The following is a 27,827-nucleotide window of genomic DNA, read 5'->3' as shown; positions in this document are numbered from 1 at the left end:
GCTCTCTTTTTACTCCCTTTCTCAATACCCTGTCTATCAGGGTATCCGATTGTAGGAAAGAGACATGTTCCGCATGTGACTGGACTTTGACGTAATCAGTGTTATGGATGTATCAGTGACCTGATCGTCCATCCGTACCCAAAACTTAGTACCAAGAAAATGATGAAAAGGGACTACATTTATTGTGTTAACGAATGTGGTTCTGTTTGCAGACACGGTTCCAGAATGTCTTTGGTAATGACTGGGTTCTGAATGAAGAGGAGTGCGATACCACTGTTCTCCCGCCGGTTGATGGCTGTGATGACCCCGACGTGCGGCAACGAGTGGAGGACATCTGCTACATCTTCATCAATCCAGACGGTGAGCAGATGGAGATGATTGAATTTTACTGCGGCGCAGTACAGTACTCGTATAGTGTGGGAGTTAAGGAGTCGATATGATATATAAAAAGTTAAAGCAATCTATTGAAGCGTTGAAAGAGTACAAGTTAGAAAATGAGCGTGGTAAGCATCTAGAGTATGGGACATCCTATCTGAGGATTTGTCTGATGATTTCTGATCGCCTCGATCAGAAAAGTCCAGTGGGATTTCTCAGTCTGTTTTCTTTTTTGTGTGTGTTTATCTTTGTTTGTTGTTTGTGTAGTATCCAAGAGCTTATATTTGCAGCTGTTTCTTGCTTTCAGGTCCCCTTGGAGGCTGCTCCGACTTTGTGGACGTGAGTGATTACTATGATGCCTGCGTCTTCGACCTGTGTTTCACTGACCCTGACAACGACGTCATATGCGGAGCCCTGCAGGAATACGTTCAGAAGTGTCGAGGAGAAACAAATGGAATCTTGGTTGGGGACTGGAGGGCATCTGTATTCCAGTGCGGTAAGTATTTTTGTGTCATGACACTTTTGTTGTATAGTGGAAAGCTGTTTTGGCTGATCATCAGAATCTAGACGTGCAAAATATGAGGCCATGTGATCAGATATCACAAAGTGCGTGTCAAGAGTGTCTGACATGACCATCTGTGCCGTGAGCAGGCTTTGAAAGACATCGAAAGTCGACCGGTGAGTTTGGAAGAAATAAGTGAAATATTGTGGAGTCATGAAAGAAGAGTGCGGATGCTGAATGACGGTAGTGCATTTTGTGTGAAAAATGTAAATCTGTACAGCTGTGGATGTCCACGACAGTACTGACTTGATGTGCCTCGTGTGAGCGCTTTGTGTTTTGGGTGATGCCGATCGTATCTGGTGTAAGTAATGTACACCTTTCGTGGTGATGAATGGGTATTTCATTTGTTGTATGTTCTTGTATGTTGTAAATGCTGTTCAAGGTATATCCTTGCCTAAAAACTGTCTTTATTCAGGGTTTGAGTGTCCGACTGGAACAGTGTACGAATCTTGCGGTAGCGCCTGCCAGCCCAGCTGTGCCGATCCAGATGCCGACCTGAACTGCGGACTTCCCTGCCGTGAAATCTGCAGCTGCCCTGAAGGACTGCTGGACGACGGTGGAACATGCGTGCAGCCGGAGGATTGTGGTTGCACTCTTCCAGACGGAAGCTACATCTCGGTGAGTGTGGCTTTCCTCCTTTGATGGTAAAGTTTGAGCTTAAGTTTGATAAAACGTTGAAGACTATGATTATTGTCGTGTGGATTGAAAGCAAATGGAGATGCAAATGGCTTGAAACGAAGACCATGGTCTAAAGCAAATCTAAATGATTGGTTTTTGGCACAAACAGGCAGGAGATGTGTACGTGAACGATGACTGCTCCGAGATGTGCAGCTGTTCTGGAGGCACTTTGGAATGTGTGGCATACGCGTGCGTGGAGAACCAGGAGTGTAGGATCAAGGGTGGTGTGAGAGACTGCTACTGTCGTGACGGCTTCACCTACAGCAATGGAGAGTGCACCAGAGGTAAGTCATTTGAGTAGTAGATAGAGAACGCGGGGCGGCGATGAGCCTTACTGAGCGGTGTATTTCAAGCCTTTGGTCGACCGCTCATCTTGTCCGAGAAGAAAAACTGAAGGTAGACGGGAAACGTACCTCATATTTAGAAGAAGCACAATATTGCAAGAGATTTTGATAGTGTTTGGTAGGTGTGTATGGACTCCATTTGTGAGTGCCAGTGATCTCTCTTTTGTAGAAATGTACTTGTGTTCTCTTTTTATGCTGTTAGAGTACAGATCCAGTCAAGTCATGCATGGTAAAAGAGCATGTTAATTTGTATGTGATGAACACCGTACTGTTTTGAAAGAGGAAACCAAAATAGAAGGAAGTCTGCAATAAATGCGAGAGGTGAAAAAAACCCTTAAGCTTACTTGTGGCAGATGGCATACATCTGTAGTGTAGGCGGCTAATTGTATATTTTGTTGCGAGAAGAAGTGAGGACTTCTGGCTGCCACTATTCAGAGTGCTTTAATTACCTTCCAACTGCTTTTCTGAACAGCGCCTGGAATCTGCACCGTGTGGGGAGATCCGCACTACACTATGTTCGACGGTGGTCGTCATGACTTCCAGGGCGACTGTGAGTACACGCTGGTGAGGCCGTGCAGCGATCGCACGGACCTTGTGGATTTCCACTTGTGGGGAGACAACGTCAAGAACAACCCATCGGACCGAGTGTCGTACCTGCGCAAGGTGGTACTGGAGGTGAATGGCACTAGCTATTCGATCGAGCGGAATAGAGTGGTTCTAGTCAACGGTGCAAGGAGGACGACACCCTTGAGCTTCATCAACGGCGTCACTATTCGCTCGGACCAGTCTTACGCGGTAAGGGAATGAAAGCTACTTTACTCGTTAGTCTTGAAAGCCTCCCAGATTGTGGGTCAACACATCAATTGGTGTAGATTTTGAGGTATGGGCATTTAAAATGTCCGAAGTGTATCCTGTTACGAGGATGGATCGATTAGGTGCACACTAGTATTTATACAATAAAAAAAAGAGTAACTAGTATTAACATCTATGTTAGTGTCCAAGTAATTTCATTGTCAGATATTTGAAGGAGACACAAGAATGAAATATCAAGTGAAATTTGTTGCAGGTATGATGCCAAGATGTAAGATTTTCGCTTGATACGTAATTGTTTTAGAATTGAGCATAGAGGCATGATATGAAGGGAAGGGTAAAGAGGACCTGATATCTGATCGTTATTACAGACCATCCAAACATCCTTTGGTCTGTCTGTACGTTTCGACGGAGCCAACACTGCAACCATAGAGGTGCCATACCAGTACTGGAATGCTACTTGTGGTCTGTGCGGAACCTTCGATGACGACAGATCCAACGATTTCCGCCTCCAGGATGGAAGTGTCGTAAGTAGAACTCTGCTCTCTTTTTACTCCCTTTCTCAATACCCTGTCTATCAGGGTATCCGATTGTAGGAAAGAGACATGTTCCGCATGTGACTGGACTTTGACGTAATCAGTGTTATGGATGTATCAGTGACCTGATCGTCCATCCGTACCCAAAACTTAGTACCAAGAAAATGATGAAAAGGGACTACATTTATTGTGTTAACGAATGTGGTTCTGTTTGCAGACACGGTTCCAGAATGTCTTTGGTAATGACTGGGTTCTGAATGAAGAGGAGTGCGATACCACTGTTCTCCCGCCGGTTGATGGCTGTGATGACCCCGACGTGCGGCAACGAGTGGAGGACATCTGCTACATCTTCATCAATCCAGACGGTGAGCAGATGGAGATGATTGAATTTTACTGCGGCGCAGTACAGTACTCGTATAGTGTGGGAGTTAAGGAGTCGATATGATATATAAAAAGTTAAAGCAATCTATTGAAGCGTTGAAAGAGTACAAGTTAGAAAATGAGCGTGGTAAGCATCTAGAGTATGGGACATCCTATCTGAGGATTTGTCTGATGATTTCTGATCGCCTCGATCAGAAAAGTCCAGTGGGATTTCTCAGTCTGTTTTCTTTTTTGTGTGTGTTTATCTTTGTTTGTTGTTTGTGTAGTATCCAAGAGCTTATATTTGCAGCTGTTTCTTGCTTTCAGGTCCCCTTGGAGGCTGCTCCGACTTTGTGGACGTGAGTGATTACTATGATGCCTGCGTCTTCGACCTGTGTTTCACTGACCCTGACAACGACGTCATATGCGGAGCCCTGCAGGAATACGTTCAGAAGTGTCGAGGAGAAACAAATGGAATCTTGGTTGGGGACTGGAGGGCATCTGTATTCCAGTGCGGTAAGTATTTTTGTGTCATGACACTTTTGTTGTATAGTGGAAAGCTGTTTTGGCTGATCATCAGAATCTAGACGTGCAAAATATGAGGCCATGTGATCAGATATCACAAAGTGCGTGTCAAGAGTGTCTGACATGACCATCTGTGCCGTGAGCAGGCTTTGAAAGACATCGAAAGTCGACCGGTGAGTTTGGAAGAAATAAGTGAAATATTGTGGAGTCATGAAAGAAGAGTGCGGATGCTGAATGACGGTAGTGCATTTTGTGTGAAAAATGTAAATCTGTACAGCTGTGGATGTCCACGACAGTACTGACTTGATGTGCCTCGTGTGAGCGCTTTGTGTTTTGGGTGATGCCGATCGTATCTGGTGTAAGTAATGTACACCTTTCGTGGTGATGAATGGGTATTTCATTTGTTGTATGTTCTTGTATGTTGTAAATGCTGTTCAAGGTATATCCTTGCCTAAAAACTGTCTTTATTCAGGGTTTGAGTGTCCGACTGGAACAGTGTACGAATCTTGCGGTAGCGCCTGCCAGCCCAGCTGTGCCGATCCAGATGCCGACCTGAACTGCGGACTTCCCTGCCGTGAAATCTGCAGCTGCCCTGAAGGACTGCTGGACGACGGTGGAACATGCGTGCAGCCGGAGGATTGTGGTTGCACTCTTCCAGACGGAAGCTACATCTCGGTGAGTGTGGCTTTCCTCCTTTGATGGTAAAGTTTGAGCTTAAGTTTGATAAAACGTTGAAGACTGTGATTATTGTCGTGTGGATTGAAAGCAAATGGAGATGCAAATGGCTTGAAACGAAGACCATGGTCTAAAGCAAATCTAAATGATTGGTTTTTGGCACAAACAGGCAGGAGATGTGTACGTGAACGATGACTGCTCCGAGATGTGCAGCTGTTCTGGAGGCACTTTGGAATGTGTGGCATACGCGTGCGTGGAGAACCAGGAGTGTAGGATCAAGGGTGGTGTGAGAGACTGCTACTGTCGTGACGGCTTCACCTACAGCAATGGAGAGTGCACCAGAGGTAAGTCATTTGAGTAGTAGATAGAGAACGCGGGGCGGCGATGAGCCTTACTGAGCGGTGTATTTCAAGCCTTTGGTCGACCGCTCATCTTGTCCGAGAAGAAAAACTGAAGGTAGACGGGAAACGTACCTCATATTTAGAAGAAGCACAATATTGCAAGAGATTTTGATAGTGTTTGGTAGGTGTGTATGGACTCCATTTGTGAGTGCCAGTGATCTCTCTTTTGTAGAAATGTACTTGTGTTCTCTTTTTATGCTGTTAGAGTACAGATCCAGTCAAGTCATGCATGGTAAAAGAGCATGTTAATTTGTATGTGATGAACACCGTACTGTTTTGAAAGAGGAAACCAAAATAGAAGGAAGTCTGCAATAAATGCGAGAGGTGAAAAAAACCCTTAAGCTTACTTGTGGCAGATGGCATACATCTGTAGTGTAGGCGGCTAATTGTATATTTTGTTGCGAGAAGAAGTGAGGACTTCTGGCTGCCACTATTCAGAGTGCTTTAATTACCTTCCAACTGCTTTTCTGAACAGCGCCTGGAATCTGCACCGTGTGGGGAGATCCGCACTACACTATGTTCGACGGTGGTCGTCATGACTTCCAGGGCGACTGTGAGTACACGCTGGTGAGGCCGTGCAGCGATCGCACGGACCTTGTGGATTTCCACTTGTGGGGAGACAACGTCAAGAACAACCCATCGGACCGAGTGTCGTACCTGCGCAAGGTGGTACTGGAGGTGAATGGCACTAGCTATTCGATCGAGCGGAATAGAGTGGTTCTAGTCAACGGTGCAAGGAGGACGACACCCTTGAGCTTCATCAACGGCGTCACTATTCGCTCGGACCAGTCTTACGCGGTAAGGGAATGAAAGCTACTTTACTCGTTAGTCTTGAAAGCCTCCCAGATTGTGGGTCAACACATCAATTGGTGTAGATTTTGAGGTATGGGCATTTAAAATGTCCGAAGTGTATCCTGTTACGAGGATGGATCGATTAGGTGCACACTAGTATTTATACAATAAAAAAAAGAGTAACTAGTATTAACATCTATGTTAGTGTCCAAGTAATTTCATTGTCAGATATTTGAAGGAGACACAAGAATGAAATATCAAGTGAAATTTGTTGCAGGTATGATGCCAAGATGTAAGATTTTCGCTTGATACGTAATTGTTTTAGAATTGAGCATAGAGGCATGATATGAAGGGAAGGGTAAAGAGGACCTGATATCTGATCGTTATTACAGACCATCCAAACATCCTTTGGTCTGTCTGTACGTTTCGACGGAGCCAACACTGCAACCATAGAGGTGCCATACCAGTACTGGAATGCTACTTGTGGTCTGTGCGGAACCTTCGATGACGACAGATCCAACGATTTCCGCCTCCAGGATGGAAGTGTCGTAAGTAGAACTCTGCTCTCTTTTTACTCCCTTTCTCAATACCCTGTCTATCAGGGTATCCGATTGTAGGAAAGAGACATGTTCCGCATGTGACTGGACTTTGACGTAATCAGTGTTATGGATGTATCAGTGACCTGATCGTCCATCCGTACCCAAAACTTAGTACCAAGAAAATGATGAAAAGGGACTACATTTATTGTGTTAACGAATGTGGTTCTGTTTGCAGACACGGTTCCAGAATGTCTTTGGTAATGACTGGGTTCTGAATGAAGAGGAGTGCGATACCACTGTTCTCCCGCCGGTTGATGGCTGTGATGACCCCGACGTGCGGCAACGAGTGGAGGACATCTGCTACATCTTCATCAATCCAGACGGTGAGCAGATGGAGATGATTGAATTTTACTGCGGCGCAGTACAGTACTCGTATAGTGTGGGAGTTAAGGAGTCGATATGATATATAAAAAGTTAAAGCAATCTATTGAAGCGTTGAAAGAGTACAAGTTAGAAAATGAGCGTGGTAAGCATCTAGAGTATGGGACATCCTATCTGAGGATTTGTCTGATGATTTCTGATCGCCTCGATCAGAAAAGTCCAGTGGGATTTCTCAGTCTGTTTTCTTTTTTGTGTGTGTTTATCTTTGTTTGTTGTTTGTGTAGTATCCAAGAGCTTATATTTGCAGCTGTTTCTTGCTTTCAGGTCCCCTTGGAGGCTGCGCAGACTTTGTGGACGTGAGTGATTACTATGATGCCTGCGTCTTCGACCTGTGTTTCACTGACCCTGACAACGACGTCATATGCGGAGCCCTGCAGGAATACGTTCAGAAGTGTCGAGGAGAAACAAATGGAATCTTGGTTGGGGACTGGAGGGCATCTGTATTCCAGTGCGGTAAGTATTTTTGTGTCATGACACTTTTGTTGTATAGTGGAAAGCTGTTTTGGCTGATCATCAGAATCTAGACGTGCAAAATATGAAGCCATGTGATCAGATATCACAAAGTGCGTGTCAAGAGTGTCTGACATGACCATCTGTGCCGTGAGCAGGCTTTGAAAGACATCGAAAGTCGACCGGTGAGTTTGGAAGAAATAAGTGAAATATTGTGGAGTCATGAAAGAAGAGTGCGGATGCTGAATGACGGTAGTGCATTTTGTGTGAAAAATGTAAATCTGTACAGCTGTGGATGTCCACGACAGTACTGACTTGATGGGCCTCGTGTGAGCGCTTTGTGTTTTGGGTGATGCCGATCGTATCCGGTGTAAGTAATGTACAGCTTTCGTGGTGATGAATGGGTATTTCATTTGTTGTATGTTCTTGTACGTTGTAAATGCTGTTCAAGGTATATCCTTGCCTAAAAACTGTCTTTATTCAGGGTTTGAGTGTCCGACTGGAACAGTGTACGAATCTTGCGGTAGCGCCTGCCAGCCCAGCTGTGCCGATCCAGATGCCGACCTGAACTGCGGACTTCCCTGCCGTGAAATCTGCAGCTGCCCTGAAGGACTGCTGGACGACGGTGGAACATGCGTGCAGCCGGAGGATTGTGGTTGCACTCTTCCAGACGGAAGCTACATCTCGGTGAGTGTGGCTTTCCTCCTTTGATGGTAAAGTTTGAGCTTAAGTTTGATAAAACGTTGAAGACTGTGATTATTGTCGTGTGGATTGAAAGCAAATGGAGATGCAAATGGCTTGAAACGAAGACCATGGTCTGAAGCAAATCTAAATGATTGGTTTTTGGCACAAACAGGCAGGAGATGTGTACGTGAACGATGACTGCTCCGAAATGTGCAGCTGTTCTGGAGGCACTTTGGAATGTGTGGCATACGCGTGCGTAGAGAACCAGGAGTGTAGGATCAAGGGTGGTGTGAGAGACTGCTACTGTCGTGACGGCTTCACCTACAGCAATGGAGAGTGCACCAGAGGTAAGTCATTTGAGTAGTAGATAGAGAACGCGGGGCGGCGATGAGCCTTACTGAGCGGTGTATTTCAAGCCTTTGGTCGACCGCTCATCTTGTCCGAGAAGAAAAACTGAAGGTAGACGGGAAACGTACCTCATATTTAGAAGAAGCACAATATTGCAAGAGATTTTGATAGTGTTTGGTAGGTGTGTATGGACTCCATTTGTGAGTGCCAGTGATCTCTCTTTTGTAGAAATGTACTTGTGTTCTCTTTTTATGCTGTTAGAGTACAGATCCAGTCAAGTCATGCATGGTAAAAGAGCATGTTAATTTGTATGTGATGAACACCGTACTGTTTTGAAAGAGGAAACCAAAATAGAAGGAAGTCTGCAATAAATGCGAGAGGTGAAAAAAACCCTTAAGCTTACTTGTGGCAGATGGCATACATCTGTAGTGTAGGCGGCTAATTGTATATTTTGTTGCGAGAAGAAGTGAGGACTTCTGGCTGCCACTATTCAGAGTGCTTTAATTACCTTCCAACTGCTTTTCTGAACAGCGCCTGGAATCTGCACCGTGTGGGGAGATCCGCACTACACTATGTTCGACGGTGGTCGTCATGATTTCCAGGGCGACTGTGAGTACACGCTGGTGAGGCCGTGCAGCGATCGCACGGACCTTGTGGATTTCCACTTGTGGGGAGACAACGTCAAGAACAACCCATCGGACCGAGTGTCGTACCTGCGCAAGGTGGTACTGGAGGTGAATGGCACTAGCTATTCGATCGAGCGGAATAGAGTGGTTCTAGTCAACGGTGCAAGGAGGACGACACCCTTGAGCTTCATCAACGGCGTCACTATTCGCTCGGACCAGTCTTACGCGGTAAGGGAATGAAAGCTACTTTACTCGTTAGTCTTGAAAGCCTCCCAGATTGTGGGTCAACACATCAATTGGTGTAGATTTTGAGGTATGGGCATTTAAAATGTCCGAAGTGTATCCTGTTACGAGGATGGATCGATTAGGTGCACACTAGTATTTATACAATAAAAAAAAGAGTAACTAGTATTAACATCTATGTTAGTGTCCAAGTAATTTCATTGTCAGATATTTGAAGGAGACACAAGAATGAAATATCAAGTGAAATTTGTTGCAGGTATGATGCCAAGATGTAAGATTTTCGCTTGATACGTAATTGTTTTAGAATTGAGCATAGAGGCATGATATGAAGGGAAGGGTAAAGAGGACCTGATATCTGATCGTTATTACAGACCATCCAAACATCCTTTGGTCTGTCTGTACGTTTCGACGGAGCCAACACTGCAACCATAGAGGTGCCATACCAGTACTGGAATGCTACTTGTGGTCTGTGCGGAACCTTCGATGACGACAGATCCAACGATTTCCGCCTCCAGGATGGAAGTGTCGTAAGTAGAACTCTGCTCTCTTTTTACTCCCTTTCTCAATACCCTGTCTATCAGGGTATCCGATTGTAGGAAAGAGACATGTTCCGCATGTGACTGGACTTTGACGTAATCAGTGTTATGGATGTATCAGTGACCTGATCGTCCATCCGTACCCAAAACTTAGTACCAAGAAAATGATGAAAAGGGACTACATTTATTGTGTTAACGAATGTGGTTCTGTTTGCAGACACGGTTCCAGAATGTCTTTGGTAATGACTGGGTTCTGAATGAAGAGGAGTGCGATACCACTGTTCTCCCGCCGGTTGATGGCTGTGATGACCCCGACGTGCGGCAACGAGTGGAGGACATCTGCTACATCTTCATCAATCCAGACGGTGAGCAGATGGAGATGATTGAATTTTACTGCGGCGCAGTACAGTACTCGTATAGTGTGGGAGTTAAGGAGTCGATATGATATATAAAAAGTTAAAGCAATCTATTGAAGCGTTGAAAGAGTACAAGTTAGAAAATGAGCGTGGTAAGCATCTAGAGTATGGGACATCCTATCTGAGGATTTGTCTGATGATTTCTGATCGCCTCGATCAGAAAAGTCCAGTGGGATTTCTCAGTCTGTTTTCTTTTTTGTGTGTGTTTATCTTTGTTTGTTGTTTGTGTAGTATCCAAGAGCTTATATTTGCAGCTGTTTCTTGCTTTCAGGTCCCCTTGGAGGCTGCGCAGACTTTGTGGACGTGAGTGATTACTATGATGCCTGCGTCTTCGACCTGTGTTTCACTGACCCTGACAACGACGTCATATGCGGAGCCCTGCAGGAATACGTTCAGAAGTGTCGAGGAGAAACAAATGGAATCTTGGTTGGGGACTGGAGGGCATCTGTATTCCAGTGCGGTAAGTATTTTTGTGTCATGACACTTTTGTTGTATAGTGGAAAGCTGTTTTGGCTGATCATCAGAATCTAGACGTGCAAAATATGAAGCCATGTGATCAGATATCACAAAGTGCGTGTCAAGAGTGTCTGACATGACCATCTGTGCCGTGAGCAGGCTTTGAAAGACATCGAAAGTCGACCGGTGAGTTTGGAAGAAATAAGTGAAATATTGTGGAGTCATGAAAGAAGAGTGCGGATGCTGAATGACGGTAGTGCATTTTGTGTGAAAAATGTAAATCTGTACAGCTGTGGATGTCCACGACAGTACTGACTTGATGGGCCTCGTGTGAGCGCTTTGTGTTTTGGGTGATGCCGATCGTATCCGGTGTAAGTAATGTACAGCTTTCGTGGTGATGAATGGGTATTTCATTTGTTGTATGTTCTTGTATGTTGTAAATGCTGTTCAAGGTATATCCTTGCCTAAAAACTGTCTTTATTCAGGGTTTGAGTGTCCGACTGGAACAGTGTACGAATCTTGCGGTAGCGCCTGCCAGCCCAGCTGTGCCGATCCAGATGCCGACCTGAACTGCGGACTTCCCTGCCGTGAAATCTGCAGCTGCCCTGAAGGACTGCTGGACGACGGTGGAACATGCGTGCAGCCGGAGGATTGTGGTTGCACTCTTCCAGACGGAAGCTACATCTCGGTGAGTGTGGCTTTCCTCCTTTGATGGTAAAGTTTGAGCTTAAGTTTGATAAAACGTTGAAGACTGTGATTATTGTCGTGTGGATTGAAAGCAAATGGAGATGCAAATGGCTTGAAACGAAGACCATGGTCTGAAGCAAATCTAAATGATTGGTTTTTGGCACAAACAGGCAGGAGATGTGTACGTGAACGATGACTGCTCCGAAATGTGCAGCTGTTCTGGAGGCACTTTGGAATGTGTGGCATACGCGTGCGTAGAGAACCAGGAGTGTAGGATCAAGGGTGGTGTGAGAGACTGCTACTGTCGTGACGGCTTCACCTACAGCAATGGAGAGTGCACCAGAGGTAAGTCATTTGAGTAGTAGATAGAGAACGCGGGGCGGCGATGAGCCTTACTGAGCGGTGTATTTCAAGCCTTTGGTCGACCGCTCATCTTGTCCGAGAAGAAAAACTGAAGGTAGACGGGAAACGTACCTCATATTTAGAAGAAGCACAATATTGCAAGAGATTTTGATAGTGTTTGGTAGGTGTGTATGGACTCCATTTGTGAGTGCCAGTGATCTCTCTTTTGTAGAAATGTACTTGTGTTCTCTTTTTATGCTGTTAGAGTACAGATCCAGTCAAGTCATGCATGGTAAAAGAGCATGTTAATTTGTATGTGATGAACACCGTACTGTTTTGAAAGAGGAAACCAAAATAGAAGGAAGTCTGCAATAAATGCGAGAGGTGAAAAAAACCCTTAAGCTTACTTGTGGCAGATGGCATACATCTGTAGTGTAGGCGGCTAATTGTATATTTTGTTGCGAGAAGAAGTGAGGACTTCTGGCTGCCACTATTCAGAGTGCTTTAATTACCTTCCAACTGCTTTTCTGAACAGCGCCTGGAATCTGCACCGTGTGGGGAGATCCGCACTACACTATGTTCGACGGTGGTCGTCATGACTTCCAGGGCGACTGTGAGTACACGCTGGTGAGGCCGTGCAGCGATCGCACGGACCTTGTGGATTTCCACTTGTGGGGAGACAACGTCAAGAACAACCCATCGGACCGAGTGTCGTACCTGCGCAAGGTGGTACTGGAGGTGAATGGCACTAGCTATTCGATCGAGCGGAATAGAGTGGTTCTAGTCAACGGTGCAAGGAGGACGACACCCTTGAGCTTCATCAACGGCGTCACTATTCGCTCGGACCAGTCTTACGCGGTAAGGGAATGAAAGCTACTTTACTCGTTAGTCTTGAAAGCCTCCCAGATTGTGGGTCAACACATCAATTGGTGTAGATTTTGAGGTATGGGCATTTAAAATGTCCGAAGTGTATCCTGTTACGAGGATGGATCGATTAGGTGCACACTAGTATTTATACAATAAAAAAAAGAGTAACTAGTATTAACATCTATGTTAGTGTCCAAGTAATTTCATTGTCAGATATTTGAAGGAGACACAAGAATGAAATATCAAGTGAAATTTGTTGCAGGTATGATGCCAAGATGTAAGATTTTCGCTTGATACGTAATTGTTTTAGAATTGAGCATAGAGGCATGATATGAAGGGAAGGGTAAAGAGGACCTGATATCTGATCGTTATTACAGACCATCCAAACATCCTTTGGTCTGTCTGTACGTTTCGACGGAGCCAACACTGCAACCATAGAGGTGCCATACCAGTACTGGAATGCTACTTGTGGTCTGTGCGGAACCTTCGATGACGACAGATCCAACGATTTCCGCCTCCAGGATGGAAGTGTCGTAAGTAGAACTCTGCTCTCTTTTTACTCCCTTTCTCAATACCCTGTCTATCAGGGTATCCGATTGTAGGAAAGAGACATGTTCCGCATGTGACTGGACTTTGACGTAATCAGTGTTATGGATGTATCAGTGACCTGATCGTCCATCCGTACCCAAAACTTAGTACCAAGAAAATGATGAAAAGGGACTACATTTATTGTGTTAACGAATGTGGTTCTGTTTGCAGACACGGTTCCAGAATGTCTTTGGTAATGACTGGGTTCTGAATGAAGAGGAGTGCGATACCACTGTTCTCCCGCCGGTTGATGGCTGTGATGACCCCGACGTGCGGCAACGAGTGGAGGACATCTGCTACATCTTCATCAATCCAGACGGTGAGCAGATGGAGATGATTGAATTTTACTGCGGCGCAGTACAGTACTCGTATAGTGTGGGAGTTAAGGAGTCGATATGATATATAAAAAGTTAAAGCAATCTATTGAAGCGTTGAAAGAGTACAAGTTAGAAAATGAGCGTGGTAAGCATCTAGAGTATGGGACATCCTATCTGAGGATTTGTCTGATGATTTCTGATCGCCTCGATCAGAAAAGTCCAGTGGGATTTCTCAGTCTGTTTTCTTTTTTGTGTGTGTTTATCTTTGTTTGTTGTTTGTGTAGTATCCAAGAGCTTATATTTGCAGCTGTTTCTTGCTTTCAGGTCCCCTTGGAGGCTGCGCAGACTTTGTGGACGTGAGTGATTACTATGATGCCTGCGTCTTCGACCTGTGTTTCACTGACCCTGACAACGACGTCATATGCGGAGCCCTGCAGGAATACGTTCAGAAGTGTCGAGGAGAAACAAATGGAATCTTGGTTGGGGACTGGAGGGCATCTGTATTCCAGTGCGGTAAGTATTTTTGTTTCATGACACTTTTGTTGGATAGTGGAAAGCTGTTTTGGCTGATCATCAGAATCTAGACGTGCAAAATATGAAGCCATGTGATCAGATATCACAAAGTGCGTGTCAAGAGTGTCTGACATGACCATCTGTGCCGTGAGCAGGCTTTGAAAGACATCGAAAGTCGACCGGTGAGTTTGGAAGAAATAAGTGAAATATTGTGGAGTCATGAAAGAAGAGTGTGGATGCTGAATGACGGTAGTGCATTTTGTGTGAAAAATGTAAATCTGTACAGCTGTGGATGTCCACGACAGTACTGACTTGATGTGCCTCGTGTGAGCGCTTTGTGTTTTGGGTGATGCCGATCGTATCTGGTGTAAGTAATGTACACCTTTCGTGGTGATGAATGGGTATTTCATTTGTTGTATGTTCTTGTATGTTGTAAATGCTGTTCAAGGTATATCCTTGCCTAAAAACTGTCTTTATTCAGGGTTTGAGTGTCCGACTGGAACAGTGTACGAATCTTGCGGTAGCGCCTGCCAGCCCAGCTGTGCCGATCCAGATGCCGACCTGAACTGCGGACTTCCCTGCCGTGAAATCTGCAGCTGCCCTGAAGGACTGCTGGACGACGGTGGAACATGCGTGCAGCCGGAGGATTGTGGTTGCACTCTTCCAGACGGAAGCTACATCTCGGTGAGTGTGGCTTTCCTCCTTTGATGGTAAAGTTTGAGCTTAAGTTTGATAAAACGTTGAAGACTGTGATTATTGTCGTGTGGATTGAAAGCAAATGGAGATGCAAATGGCTTGAAACGAAGACCATGGTCTAAAGCAAATCTAAATGATTGGTTTTTGGCACAAACAGGCAGGAGATGTGTACGTGAACGATGACTGCTCCGAAATGTGCAGCTGTTCTGGAGGCACTTTGGAATGTGTGGCATACGCGTGCGTGGAGAACCAGGAGTGTAGGATCAAGGGTGGTGTGAGAGACTGCTACTGTCGTGACGGCTTCACCTACAGCAATGGAGAGTGCACCAGAGGTAAGTCATTTGAGTAGTAGATAGAGAACGCGGGGCGGCGATGAGCCTTACTGAGCGGTGTATTTCAAGCCTTTGGTCGACCGCTCATCTTGTCCGAGAAGAAAAACTGAAGGTAGACGGGAAACGTACCTCATATTTAGAAGAAGCACAATATTGCAAGAGATTTTGATAGTGTTTGGTAGGTGTGTATGGACTCCATTTGTGAGTGCCAGTGATCTCTCTTTTGTAGAAATGTACTTGTGTTCTCTTTTTATGCTGTTAGAGTACAGATCCAGTCAAGTCATGCATGGTAAAAGAGCATGTTAATTTGTATGTGATGAACACCGTACTGTTTTGAAAGAGGAAACCAAAATAGAAGGAAGTCTGCAATAAATGCGAGAGGTGAAAAAAACCCTTAAGCTTACTTGTGGCAGATGGCATACATCTGTAGTGTAGGCGGCTAATTGTATATTTTGTTGCGAGAAGAAGTGAGGACTTCTGGCTGCCACTATTCAGAGTGCTTTAATTACCTTCCAACTGCTTTTCTGAACAGCGCCTGGAATCTGCACCGTGTGGGGAGATCCGCACTACACTATGTTCGACGGTGGTCGTCATGACTTCCAGGGCGACTGTGAGTACACGCTGGTGAGGCCGTGCAGCGATCGCACGGACCTTGTGGATTTCCACTTGTGGGGAGACAACGTCAAGAACAACCCATCGGACCGAGTGTCGTACCTGCGCAAGGTGGTACTGGAGGTGAATGGCACTAGCTATTCGATCGAGCGGAATAGAGTGGTTCTAGTCAACGGTGCAAGGAGGACGACACCCTTGAGCTTCATCAACGGCGTCACTATTCGCTCGGACCAGTCTTACGCGGTAAGGGAATGAAAGCTACTTTACTCGTTAGTCTTGAAAGCCTCCCAGATTGTGGGTCAACACATCAATTGGTGTAGATTTTGAGGTATGGGCATTTAAAATGTCCGAAGTGTATCCTGTTACGAGGATGGATCGATTAGGTGCACACTAGTATTTATACAATAAAAAAAAGAGTAACTAGTATTAACATCTATGTTAGTGTCCAAGTAATTTCATTGTCAGATATTTGAAGGAGACACAAGAATGAAATATCAAGTGAAATTTGTTGCAGGTATGATGCCAAGATGTAAGATTTTCGCTTGATACGTAATTGTTTTAGAATTGAGCATAGAGGCATGATATGAAGGGAAGGGTAAAGAGGACCTGATATCTGATCGTTATTACAGACCATCCAAACATCCTTTGGTCTGTCTGTACGTTTCGACGGAGCCAACACTGCAACCATAGAGGTGCCATACCAGTACTGGAATGCTACTTGTGGTCTGTGCGGAACCTTCGATGACGACAGATCCAACGATTTCCGCCTCCAGGATGGAAGTGTCGTAAGTAGAACTCTGCTCTCTTTTTACTCCCTTTCTCAATACCCTGTCTATCAGGGTATCCGATTGTAGGAAAGAGACATGTTCCGCATGTGACTGGACTTTGACGTAATCAGTGTTATGGATGTATCAGTGACCTGATCGTCCATCCGTACCCAAAACTTAGTACCAAGAAAATGATGAAAAGGGACTACATTTATTGTGTTAACGAATGTGGTTCTGTTTGCAGACACGGTTCCAGAATGTCTTTGGTAATGACTGGGTTCTGAATGAAGAGGAGTGCGATACCACTGTTCTCCCGCCGGTTGATGGCTGTGATGACCCCGACGTGCGGCAACGAGTGGAGGACATCTGCTACATCTTCATCAATCCAGACGGTGAGCAGATGGAGATGATTGAATTTTACTGCGGCGCAGTACAGTACTCGTATAGTGTGGGAGTTAAGGAGTCGATATGATATATAAAAAGTTAAAGCAATCTATTGAAGCGTTGAAAGAGTACAAGTTAGAAAATGAGCGTGGTAAGCATCTAGAGTATGGGACATCCTATCTGAGGATTTGTCTGATGATTTCTGATCGCCTCGATCAGAAAAGTCCAGTGGGATTTCTCAGTCTGTTTTCTTTTTTGTGTGTGTTTATCTTTGTTTGTTGTTTGTGTAGTATCCAAGAGCTTATATTTGCAGCTGTTTCTTGCTTTCAGGTCCCCTTGGAGGCTGCGCAGACTTTGTGGACGTGAGTGATTACTATGATGCCTGCGTCTTCGACCTGTGTTTCACTGACCCTGACAACGACGTCATATGCGGAGCCCTGCAGGAATACGTTCAGAAGTGTCGAGGAGAAACAAATGGAATCTTGGTTGGGGACTGGAGGGCATCTGTATTCCAGTGCGGTAAGTATTTTTGTGTCATGACACTTTTGTTGTATAGTGGAAAGCTGTTTTGGCTGATCATCAGAATCTAGACGTGCAAAATATGAGGCCATGTGATCAGATATCACAAAGTGCGTGTCAAGAGTGTCTGACATGACCATCTGTGCCGTGAGCAGGCTTTGAAAGACATCGAAAGTCGACCGGTGAGTTTGGAAGAAATAAGTGAAATATTGTGGAGTCATGAAAGAAGAGTGCGGATGCTGAATGACGGTAGTGCATTTTGTGTGAAAAATGTAAATCTGTACAGCTGTGGATGTCCACGACAGTACTGACTTGATGGGCCTCGTGTGAGCGCTTTGTGTTTTGGGTGATGCCGATCGTATCCGGTGTAAGTAATGTACAGCTTTCGTGGTGATGAATGGGTATTTCATTTGTTGTATGTTCTTGTACGTTGTAAATGCTGTTCAAGGTATATCCTTGCCTAAAAACTGTCTTTATTCAGGGTTTGAGTGTCCGACTGGAACAGTGTACGAATCTTGCGGTAGCGCCTGCCAGCCCAGCTGTGCCGATCCAGATGCCGACCTGAACTGCGGACTTCCCTGCCGTGAAATCTGCAGCTGCCCTGAAGGACTGCTGGACGACGGTGGAACATGCGTGCAGCCGGAGGATTGTGGTTGCACTCTTCCAGACGGAAGCTACATCTCGGTGAGTGTGGCTTTCCTCCTTTGATGGTAAAGTTTGAGCTTAAGTTTGATAAAACGTTGAAGACTGTGATTATTGTCGTGTGGATTGAAAGCAAATGGAGATGCAAATGGCTTGAAACGAAGACCATGGTCTGAAGCAAATCTAAATGATTGGTTTTTGGCACAAACAGGCAGGAGATGTGTACGTGAACGATGACTGCTCCGAAATGTGCAGCTGTTCTGGAGGCACTTTGGAATGTGTGGCATACGCGTGCGTAGAGAACCAGGAGTGTAGGATCAAGGGTGGTGTGAGAGACTGCTACTGTCGTGACGGCTTCACCTACAGCAATGGAGAGTGCACCAGAGGTAAGTCATTTGAGTAGTAGATAGAGAACGCGGGGCGGCGATGAGCCTTACTGAGCGGTGTATTTCAAGCCTTTGGTCGACCGCTCATCTTGTCCGAGAAGAAAAACTGAAGGTAGACGGGAAACGTACCTCATATTTAGAAGAAGCACAATATTGCAAGAGATTTTGATAGTGTTTGGTAGGTGTGTATGGACTCCATTTGTGAGTGCCAGTGATCTCTCTTTTGTAGAAATGTACTTGTGTTCTCTTTTTATGCTGTTAGAGTACAGATCCAGTCAAGTCATGCATGGTAAAAGAGCATGTTAATTTGTATGTGATGAACACCGTACTGTTTTGAAAGAGGAAACCAAAATAGAAGGAAGTCTGCAATAAATGCGAGAGGTGAAAAAAACCCTTAAGCTTACTTGTGGCAGATGGCATACATCTGTAGTGTAGGCGGCTAATTGTATATTTTGTTGCGAGAAGAAGTGAGGACTTCTGGCTGCCACTATTCAGAGTGCTTTAATTACCTTCCAACTGCTTTTCTGAACAGCGCCTGGAATCTGCACCGTGTGGGGAGATCCGCACTACACTATGTTCGACGGTGGTCGTCATGACTTCCAGGGCGACTGTGAGTACACGCTGGTGAGGCCGTGCAGCGATCGCACGGACCTTGTGGATTTCCACTTGTGGGGAGACAACGTCAAGAACAACCCATCGGACCGAGTGTCGTACCTGCGCAAGGTGGTACTGGAGGTGAATGGCACTAGCTATTCGATCGAGCGGAATAGAGTGGTTCTAGTCAACGGTGCAAGGAGGACGACACCCTTGAGCTTCATCAACGGCGTCACTATTCGCTCGGACCAGTCTTACGCGGTAAGGGAATGAAAGCTACTTTACTCGTTAGTCTTGAAAGCCTCCCAGATTGTGGGTCAACACATCAATTGGTGTAGATTTTGAGGTATGGGCATTTAAAATGTCCGAAGTGTATCCTGTTACGAGGATGGATCGATTAGGTGCACACTAGTATTTATACAATAAAAAAAAGAGTAACTAGTATTAACATCTATGTTAGTGTCCAAGTAATTTCATTGTCAGATATTTGAAGGAGACACAAGAATGAAATATCAAGTGAAATTTGTTGCAGGTATGATGCCAAGATGTAAGATTTTCGCTTGATACGTAATTGTTTTAGAATTGAGCATAGAGGCATGATATGAAGGGAAGGGTAAAGAGGACCTGATATCTGATCGTTATTACAGACCATCCAAACATCCTTTGGTCTGTCTGTACGTTTCGACGGAGCCAACACTGCAACCATAGAGGTGCCATACCAGTACTGGAATGCTACTTGTGGTCTGTGCGGAACCTTCGATGACGACAGATCCAACGATTTCCGCCTCCAGGATGGAAGTGTCGTAAGTAGAACTCTGCTCTCTTTTTACTCCCTTTCTCAATACCCTGTCTATCAGGGTATCCGATTGTAGGAAAGAGACATGTTCCGCATGTGACTGGACTTTGACGTAATCAGTGTTATGGATGTATCAGTGACCTGATCGTCCATCCGTACCCAAAACTTAGTACCAAGAAAATGATGAAAAGGGACTACATTTATTGTGTTAACGAATGTGGTTCTGTTTGCAGACACGGTTCCAGAATGTCTTTGGTAATGACTGGGTTCTGAATGAAGAGGAGTGCGATACCACTGTTCTCCCGCCGGTTGATGGCTGTGATGACCCCGACGTGCGGCAACGAGTGGAGGACATCTGCTACATCTTCATCAATCCAGACGGTGAGCAGATGGAGATGATTGAATTTTACTGCGGCGCAGTACAGTACTCGTATAGTGTGGGAGTTAAGGAGTCGATATGATATATAAAAAGTTAAAGCAATCTATTGAAGCGTTGAAAGAGTACAAGTTAGAAAATGAGCGTGGTAAGCATCTAGAGTATGGGACATCCTATCTGAGGATTTGTCTGATGATTTCTGATCGCCTCGATCAGAAAAGTCCAGTGGGATTTCTCAGTCTGTTTTCTTTTTTGTGTGTGTTTATCTTTGTTTGTTGTTTGTGTAGTATCCAAGAGCTTATATTTGCAGCTGTTTCTTGCTTTCAGGTCCCCTTGGAGGCTGCGCAGACTTTGTGGACGTGAGTGATTACTATGATGCCTGCGTCTTCGACCTGTGTTTCACTGACCCTGACAACGACGTCATATGCGGAGCCCTGCAGGAATACGTTCAGAAGTGTCGAGGAGAAACAAATGGAATCTTGGTTGGGGACTGGAGGGCATCTGTATTCCAGTGCGGTAAGTATTTTTGTGTCATGACACTTTTGTTGTATAGTGGAAAGCTGTTTTGGCTGATCATCAGAATCTAGACGTGCAAAATATGAGGCCATGTGATCAGATATCACAAAGTGCGTGTCAAGAGTGTCTGACATGACCATCTGTGCCGTGAGCAGGCTTTGAAAGACATCGAAAGTCGACCGGTGAGTTTGGAAGAAATAAGTGAAATATTGTGGAGTCATGAAAGAAGAGTGCGGATGCTGAATGACGGTAGTGCATTTTGTGTGAAAAATGTAAATCTGTACAGCTGTGGATGTCCACGACAGTACTGACTTGATGTGCCTCGTGTGAGCGCTTTGTGTTTTGGGTGATGCCGATCGTATCTGGTGTAAGTAATGTACACCTTTCGTGGTGATGAATGGGTATTTCATTTGTTGTATGTTCTTGTATGTTGTAAATGCTGTTCAAGGTATATCCTTGCCTAAAAACTGTCTTTATTCAGGGTTTGAGTGTCCGACTGGAACAGTGTACGAATCTTGCGGTAGCGCCTGCCAGCCCAGCTGTGCCGATCCAGATGCCGACCTGAACTGCGGACTTCCCTGCCGTGAAATCTGCAGCTGCCCTGAAGGACTGCTGGACGACGGTGGAACATGCGTGCAGCCGGAGGATTGTGGTTGCACTCTTCCAGACGGAAGCTACATCTCGGTGAGTGTGGCTTTCCTCCTTTGATGGTAAAGTTTGAGCTTAAGTTTGATAAAACGTTGAAGACTGTGATTATTGTCGTGTGGATTGAAAGCAAATGGAGATGCAAATGGCTTGAAACGAAGACCATGGTCTAAAGCAAATCTAAATGATTGGTTTTTGGCACAAACAGGCAGGAGATGTGTACGTGAACGATGACTGCTCCGAGATGTGCAGCTGTTCTGGAGGCACTTTGGAATGTGTGGCATACGCGTGCGTGGAGAACCAGGAGTGTAGGATCAAGGGTGGTGTGAGAGACTGCTACTGTCGTGACGGCTTCACCTACAGCAATGGAGAGTGCACCAGAGGTAAGTCATTTGAGTAGTAGATAGAGAACGCGGGGCGGCGATGAGCCTTACTGAGCGGTGTATTTCAAGCCTTTGGTCGACCGCTCATCTTGTCCGAGAAGAAAAACTGAAGGTAGACGGGAAACGTACCTCATATTTAGAAGAAGCACAATATTGCAAGAGATTTTGATAGTGTTTGGTAGGTGTGTATGGACTCCATTTGTGAGTGCCAGTGATCTCTCTTTTGTAGAAATGTACTTGTGTTCTCTTTTTATGCTGTTAGAGTACAGATCCAGTCAAGTCATGCATGGTAAAAGAGCATGTTAATTTGTATGTGATGAACACCGTACTGTTTTGAAAGAGGAAACCAAAATAGAAGGAAGTCTGCAATAAATGCGAGAGGTGAAAAAAACCCTTAAGCTTACTTGTGGCAGATGGCATACATCTGTAGTGTAGGCGGCTAATTGTATATTTTGTTGCGAGAAGAAGTGAGGACTTCTGGCTGCCACTATTCAGAGTGCTTTAATTACCTTCCAACTGCTTTTCTGAACAGCGCCTGGAATCTGCACCGTGTGGGGAGATCCGCACTACACTATGTTCGACGGTGGTCGTCATGACTTCCAGGGCGACTGTGAGTACACGCTGGTGAGGCCGTGCAGCGATCGCACGGACCTTGTGGATTTCCACTTGTGGGGAGACAACGTCAAGAACAACCCATCGGACCGAGTGTCGTACCTGCGCAAGGTGGTACTGGAGGTGAATGGCACTAGCTATTCGATCGAGCGGAATAGAGTGGTTCTAGTCAACGGTGCAAGGAGGACGACACCCTTGAGCTTCATCAACGGCGTCACTATTCGCTCGGACCAGTCTTACGCGGTAAGGGAATGAAAGCTACTTTACTCGTTAGTCTTGAAAGCCTCCCAGATTGTGGGTCAACACATCAATTGGTGTAGATTTTGAGGTATGGGCATTTAAAATGTCCGAAGTGTATCCTGTTACGAGGATGGATCGATTAGGTGCACACTAGTATTTATACAATAAAAAAAAGAGTAACTAGTATTAACATCTATGTTAGTGTCCAAGTAATTTCATTGTCAGATATTTGAAGGAGACACAAGAATGAAATATCAAGTGAAATTTGTTGCAGGTATGATGCCAAGATGTAAGATTTTCGCTTGATACGTAATTGTTTTAGAATTGAGCATAGAGGCATGATATGAAGGGAAGGGTAAAGAGGACCTGATATCTGATCGTTATTACAGACCATCCAAACATCCTTTGGTCTGTCTGTACGTTTCGACGGAGCCAACACTGCAACCATAGAGGTGCCATACCAGTACTGGAATGCTACTTGTGGTCTGTGCGGAACCTTCGATGACGACAGATCCAACGATTTCCGCCTCCAGGATGGAAGTGTCGTAAGTAGAACTCTGCTCTCTTTTTACTCCCTTTCTCAATACCCTGTCTATCAGGGTATCCGATTGTAGGAAAGAGACATGTTCCGCATGTGACTGGACTTTGACGTAATCAGTGTTATGGATGTATCAGTGACCTGATCGTCCATCCGTACCCAAAACTTAGTACCAAGAAAATGATGAAAAGGGACTACATTTATTGTGTTAACGAATGTGGTTCTGTTTGCAGACACGGTTCCAGAATGTCTTTGGTAATGACTGGGTTCTGAATGAAGAGGAGTGCGATACCACTGTTCTCCCGCCGGTTGATGGCTGTGATGACCCCGACGTGCGGCAACGAGTGGAGGACATCTGCTACATCTTCATCAATCCAGACGGTGAGCAGATGGAGATGATTGAATTTTACTGCGGCGCAGTACAGTACTCGTATAGTGTGGGAGTTAAGGAGTCGATATGATATATAAAAAGTTAAAGCAATCTATTGAAGCGTTGAAAGAGTACAAGTTAGAAAATGAGCGTGGTAAGCATCTAGAGTATGGGACATCCTATCTGAGGATTTGTCTGATGATTTCTGATCGCCTCGATCAGAAAAGTCCAGTGGGATTTCTCAGTCTGTTTTCTTTTTTGTGTGTGTTTATCTTTGTTTGTTGTTTGTGTAGTATCCAAGAGCTTATATTTGCAGCTGTTTCTTGCTTTCAGGTCCCCTTGGAGGCTGCGCAGACTTTGTGGACGTGAGTGATTACTATGATGCCTGCGTCTTCGACCTGTGTTTCACTGACCCTGACAACGACGTCATATGCGGAGCCCTGCAGGAATACGTTCAGAAGTGTCGAGGAGAAACAAATGGAATCTTGGTTGGGGACTGGAGGGCATCTGTATTCCAGTGCGGTAAGTATTTTTGTGTCATGACACTTTTTTTCTATAGTGGAAAGCTGTTTTGGCTGATCATCAGAATCTAGACGTGCAAAATATGAAGCCATGTGATCAGATATCACAAAGTGCGTGTCAAGAGTGTCTGACATGACCATCTGTGCCGTGAGCAGGCTTTGAAAGACATCGAAAGTCGACCGGTGAGTTTGGAAGAAATAAGTGAAATATTGTGGAGTCATGAAAGAAGAGTGCGGATGCTGAATGACGGTAGTGCATTTTGTGTGAAAAATGTAAATCTGTACAGCTGTGGATGTCCACGACAGTACTGACTTGATGTGCCTCGTGTGAGCGCTTTGTGTTTTGGGTGATGCCGATCGTATCCGGTGTAAGTAATGTACAGCTTTCGTGGTGATGAATGGGTATTTCATTTGTTGTATGTTCTTGTATGTTGTAAATGCTGTTCAAGGTATATCCTTGCCTAAAAACTGTCTTTATTCAGGGTTTGAGTGTCCGACTGGAACAGTGTACGAATCTTGCGGTAGCGCCTGCCAGCCCAGCTGTGCCGATCCAGATGCCGACCTGAACTGCGGACTTCCCTGCCGTGAAATCTGCAGCTGCCCTGAAGGACTGCTGGACGACGGTGGAACATGCGTGCAGCCGGAGGATTGTGGTTGCACTCTTCCAGACGGAAGCTACATCTCGGTGAGTGTGGCTTTCCTCCTTTGATGGTAAAGTTTGAGCTTAAGTTTGATAAAACGTTGAAGACTGTGATTATTGTCGTGTGGATTGAAAGCAAATGGAGATGCAAATGGCTTGAAACGAAGACCATGGTCTGAAGCAAATCTAAATGATTGGTTTTTGGCACAAACAGGCAGGAGATGTGTACGTGAACGATGACTGCTCCGAAATGTGCAGCTGTTCTGGAGGCACTTTGGAATGTGTGGCATACGCGTGCGTAGAGAACCAGGAGTGTAGGATCAAGGGTGGTGTGAGAGACTGCTACTGTCGTGACGGCTTCACCTACAGCAATGGAGAGTGCACCAGAGGTAAGTCATTTGAGTAGTAGATAGAGAACGCGGGGCGGCGATGAGCCTTACTGAGCGGTGTATTTCAAGCCTTTGGTCGACCGCTCATCTTGTCCGAGAAGAAAAACTGAAGGTAGACGGGAAACGTACCTCATATTTAGAAGAAGCACAATATTGCAAGAGATTTTGATAGTGTTTGGTAGGTGTGTATGGACTCCATTTGTGAGTGCCAGTGATCTCTCTTTTGTAGAAATGTACTTGTGTTCTCTTTTTATGCTGTTAGAGTACAGATCCAGTCAAGTCATGCATGGTAAAAGAGCATGTTAATTTGTATGTGATGAACACCGTACTGTTTTGAAAGAGGAAACCAAAATAGAAGGAAGTCTGCAATAAATGCGAGAGGTGAAAAAAACCCTTAAGCTTACTTGTGGCAGATGGCATACATCTGTAGTGTAGGCGGCTAACTGTATATTTTGTTGCGAGAAGAAGTGAGGACTTCTGGCTGCCACTATTCAGAGTGCTTTAATTACCTTCCAACTGCTTTTCTGAACAGCGCCTGGAATCTGCACCGTGTGGGGAGATCCGCACTACACTATGTTCGACGGTGGTCGTCATGATTTCCAGGGCGACTGTGAGTACACGCTGGTGAGGCCGTGCAGCGATCGCACGGACCTTGTGGATTTCCACTTGTGGGGAGACAACGTCAAGAACAACCCATCGGACCGAGTGTCGTACCTGCGCAAGGTGGTACTGGAGGTGAATGGCACTAGCTATTCGATCGAGCGGAATAGAGTGGTTCTAGTCAACGGTGCAAGGAGGACGACACCCTTGAGCTTCATCAACGGCGTCACTATTCGCTCGGACCAGTCTTACGCGGTAAGGGAATGAAAGCTACTTTACTCGTTAGTCTTGAAAGCCTCCCAGATTGTGGGTCAACACATCAATTGGTGTAGATTTTGAGGTATGGGCATTTAAAATGTCCGAAGTGTATCCTGTTACGAGAATGGATCGATTAGGTGCACACTAGTATTTATACAATAAAAAAAAGAGTAACTAGTATTAACATCTATGTTAGTGTCCAAGTAATTTCATTGTCAGATATTTGAAGGAGACACAAGAATGAAATATCAAGTGAAATTTGTTGCAGGTATGATGCCAAGATGTAAGATTTTCGCTTGATACGTAATTGTTTTAGAATTGAGCATAGAGGCATGATATGAAGGGAAGGGTAAAGAGGACCTGATATCTGATCGTTATTACAGACCATCCAAACATCCTTTGGTCTGTCTGTACGTTTCGACGGAGCCAACACTGCAACCATAGAGGTGCCATACCAGTACTGGAATGCTACTTGTGGTCTGTGCGGAACCTTCGATGACGACAGATCCAACGATTTCCGCCTCCAGGATGGAAGTGTCGTAAGTAGAACTCTGCTCTCTTTTTACTCCCTTTCTCAATACCCTGTCTATCAGGGTATCCGATTGTAGGAAAGAGACATGTTCCGCATGTGACTGGACTTTGACGTAATCAGTGTTATGGATGTATCAGTGACCTGATCGTCCATCCGTACCCAAAACTTAGTACCAAGAAAATGATGAAAAGGGACTACATTTATTGTGTTAACGAATGTGGTTCTGTTTGCAGACACGGTTCCAGAATGTCTTTGGTAATGACTGGGTTCTGAATGAAGAGGAGTGCGATACCACTGTTCTCCCGCCGGTTGATGGCTGTGATGACCCCGACGTGCGGCAACGAGTGGAGGACATCTGCTACATCTTCATCAATCCAGACGGTGAGCAGATGGAGATGATTGAATTTTACTGCGGCGCAGTACAGTACTCGTATAGTGTGGGAGTTAAGGAGTCGATATGATATATAAAAAGTTAAAGCAATCTATTGAAGCGTTGAAAGAGTACAAGTTAGAAAATGAGCGTGGTAAGCATCTAGAGTATGGGACATCCTATCTGAGGATTTGTCTGATGATTTCTGATCGCCTCGATCAGAAAAGTCCAGTGGGATTTCTCAGTCTGTTTTCTTTTTTGTGTGTGTTTATCTTTGTTTGTTGTTTGTGTAGTATCCAAGAGCTTATATTTGCAGCTGTTTCTTGCTTTCAGGTCCCCTTGGAGGCTGCGCAGACTTTGTGGACGTGAGTGATTACTATGATGCCTGCGTCTTCGACCTGTGTTTCACTGACCCTGACAACGACGTCATATGCGGAGCCCTGCAGGAATACGTTCAGAAGTGTCGAGGAGAAACAAATGGAATCTTGGTTGGGGACTGGAGGGCATCTGTATTCCAGTGCGGTAAGTATTTTTGTTTCATGACACTTTTGTTGGATAGTGGAAAGCTGTTTTGGCTGATCATCAGAATCTAGACGTGCAAAATATGAAGCCATGTGATCAGATATCACAAAGTGCGTGTCAAGAGTGTCTGACATGACCATCTGTGCCGTGAGCAGGCTTTGAAAGACATCGAAAGTCGACCGGTGAGTTTGGAAGAAATAAGTGAAATATTGTGGAGTCATGAAAGAAGAGTGTGGATGCTGAATGACGGTAGTGCATTTTGTGTGAAAAATGTAAATCTGTACAGCTGTGGATGTCCACGACAGTACTGACTTGATGTGCCTCGTGTGAGCGCTTTGTGTTTTGGGTGATGCCGATCGTATCTGGTGTAAGTAATGTACACCTTTCGTGGTGATGAATGGGTATTTCATTTGTTGTATGTTCTTGTATGTTGTAAATGCTGTTCAAGGTATATCCTTGCCTAAAAACTGTCTTTA

General features: G+C 45.1%; 5 protein-coding genes across 5 annotated transcripts in view; all 5 read left to right on the top strand.

Moving 5' to 3' along the window:
- The first annotated feature begins 25 nt into the window (after nucleotides 1-25).
- On the top strand, nucleotides 26-11,846 carry LOC139731857 (zonadhesin-like). Its single transcript, XM_071642733.1, has 22 exons — nucleotides 26-360; nucleotides 683-871; nucleotides 1,353-1,555; nucleotides 1,725-1,899; nucleotides 2,432-2,754; nucleotides 3,141-3,296; nucleotides 3,523-3,670; nucleotides 3,993-4,181; nucleotides 4,663-4,865; nucleotides 5,035-5,209; nucleotides 5,742-6,064; nucleotides 6,451-6,606; nucleotides 6,833-6,980; nucleotides 7,303-7,491; nucleotides 7,973-8,175; nucleotides 8,345-8,519; nucleotides 9,052-9,374; nucleotides 9,761-9,916; nucleotides 10,143-10,290; nucleotides 10,613-10,801; nucleotides 11,283-11,485; nucleotides 11,655-11,846. Exons 1-22 carry the CDS (start codon nucleotides 195-197, stop codon nucleotides 11,844-11,846), a joined length of 4,332 nt encoding a protein of 1,443 aa, XP_071498834.1. The 5' UTR covers nucleotides 26-194.
- A 436-nt stretch (nucleotides 11,847-12,282) lies between these two features.
- Nucleotides 12,283-15,156, top strand: LOC139731856 (alpha-tectorin-like). Its single transcript, XM_071642732.1, has 6 exons — nucleotides 12,283-12,684; nucleotides 13,071-13,226; nucleotides 13,453-13,600; nucleotides 13,923-14,111; nucleotides 14,593-14,795; nucleotides 14,965-15,156. Exons 1-6 carry the CDS (start codon nucleotides 12,403-12,405, stop codon nucleotides 15,154-15,156), a joined length of 1,170 nt encoding a protein of 389 aa, XP_071498833.1. The 5' UTR covers nucleotides 12,283-12,402.
- A 436-nt stretch (nucleotides 15,157-15,592) lies between these two features.
- LOC139731855 (zonadhesin-like) lies at nucleotides 15,593-19,915 on the top strand. Its single transcript, XM_071642730.1, has 9 exons — nucleotides 15,593-15,994; nucleotides 16,381-16,536; nucleotides 16,763-16,910; nucleotides 17,233-17,421; nucleotides 17,903-18,105; nucleotides 18,275-18,449; nucleotides 18,982-19,304; nucleotides 19,691-19,846; nucleotides 19,901-19,915. Exons 1-9 carry the CDS (start codon nucleotides 15,713-15,715, stop codon nucleotides 19,913-19,915), a joined length of 1,647 nt encoding a protein of 548 aa, XP_071498831.1. The 5' UTR covers nucleotides 15,593-15,712.
- Nucleotides 19,886-23,225, top strand: LOC139731854 (zonadhesin-like). The gene is made up of 7 exons (XM_071642729.1): nucleotides 19,886-20,220; nucleotides 20,543-20,731; nucleotides 21,213-21,415; nucleotides 21,585-21,759; nucleotides 22,292-22,614; nucleotides 23,001-23,156; nucleotides 23,211-23,225. Exons 1-7 carry the CDS (start codon nucleotides 20,055-20,057, stop codon nucleotides 23,223-23,225), a joined length of 1,227 nt encoding a protein of 408 aa, XP_071498830.1. The 5' UTR covers nucleotides 19,886-20,054.
- A 124-nt stretch (nucleotides 23,226-23,349) lies between these two features.
- The window catches only part of LOC139731853 (IgGFc-binding protein-like), a 50,537-nt gene continuing 46,059 nt past the window's right edge, over nucleotides 23,350-27,827 (top strand). Inside the window, exons 1-8 of the mRNA XM_071642728.1 lie at nucleotides 23,350-23,530; nucleotides 23,853-24,041; nucleotides 24,523-24,725; nucleotides 24,895-25,069; nucleotides 25,602-25,924; nucleotides 26,311-26,466; nucleotides 26,693-26,840; nucleotides 27,163-27,351. Coding sequence (XP_071498829.1) covers nucleotides 23,365-23,530; nucleotides 23,853-24,041; nucleotides 24,523-24,725; nucleotides 24,895-25,069; nucleotides 25,602-25,924; nucleotides 26,311-26,466; nucleotides 26,693-26,840; nucleotides 27,163-27,351 — 1,549 coding nt within the window. The 5' untranslated portion in view covers nucleotides 23,350-23,364. The remainder of the gene's footprint in view (nucleotides 23,531-23,852; nucleotides 24,042-24,522; nucleotides 24,726-24,894; nucleotides 25,070-25,601; nucleotides 25,925-26,310; nucleotides 26,467-26,692; nucleotides 26,841-27,162; nucleotides 27,352-27,827) is intronic.

This window comes from Diadema antillarum, unplaced genomic scaffold (genome assembly GCF_040938485.1).
Source record: "Diadema antillarum isolate AM-2024a unplaced genomic scaffold, OU_Dant_1.0 seq00000386_RagTag, whole genome shotgun sequence".
Lineage (NCBI taxonomy): Eukaryota > Metazoa > Echinodermata > Echinoidea > Diadematoida > Diadematidae > Diadema > Diadema antillarum.
Note: the sequence above shows the minus strand (reverse complement) of the source record. Positions and strands in the feature narration are given on the sequence as shown.

Coding starts and splice junctions, on each gene's coding strand:
- LOC139731857 (XM_071642733.1), top strand. CDS start 195: ATGTGGTTCTGTTTGCAGACACGGTTCCAGAATGTCTTTGGTAATGAC. Junction 9,375..9,760: donor GCTCGGACCAGTCTTACGCG/GTAAGGGAATGA, acceptor TCGTTATTACAG/ACCATCCAAACATCCTTTGG. Junction 10,802..11,282: donor GGCATCTGTATTCCAGTGCG/GTAAGTATTTTT, acceptor GTCTTTATTCAG/GGTTTGAGTGTCCGACTGGA.
- LOC139731856 (XM_071642732.1), top strand. CDS start 12,403: ATGTTCGACGGTGGTCGTCATGACTTCCAGGGCGACTGTGAGTACACG. Junction 13,601..13,922: donor CATCTTCATCAATCCAGACG/GTGAGCAGATGG, acceptor TCTTGCTTTCAG/GTCCCCTTGGAGGCTGCGCA. Junction 14,796..14,964: donor CAGACGGAAGCTACATCTCG/GTGAGTGTGGCT, acceptor TGGCACAAACAG/GCAGGAGATGTGTACGTGAA.
- LOC139731855 (XM_071642730.1), top strand. CDS start 15,713: ATGTTCGACGGTGGTCGTCATGACTTCCAGGGCGACTGTGAGTACACG. Junction 16,911..17,232: donor CATCTTCATCAATCCAGACG/GTGAGCAGATGG, acceptor TCTTGCTTTCAG/GTCCCCTTGGAGGCTGCGCA. Junction 17,422..17,902: donor GGCATCTGTATTCCAGTGCG/GTAAGTATTTTT, acceptor GTCTTTATTCAG/GGTTTGAGTGTCCGACTGGA.
- LOC139731854 (XM_071642729.1), top strand. CDS start 20,055: ATGTGGTTCTGTTTGCAGACACGGTTCCAGAATGTCTTTGGTAATGAC. Junction 20,221..20,542: donor CATCTTCATCAATCCAGACG/GTGAGCAGATGG, acceptor TCTTGCTTTCAG/GTCCCCTTGGAGGCTGCGCA. Junction 20,732..21,212: donor GGCATCTGTATTCCAGTGCG/GTAAGTATTTTT, acceptor GTCTTTATTCAG/GGTTTGAGTGTCCGACTGGA.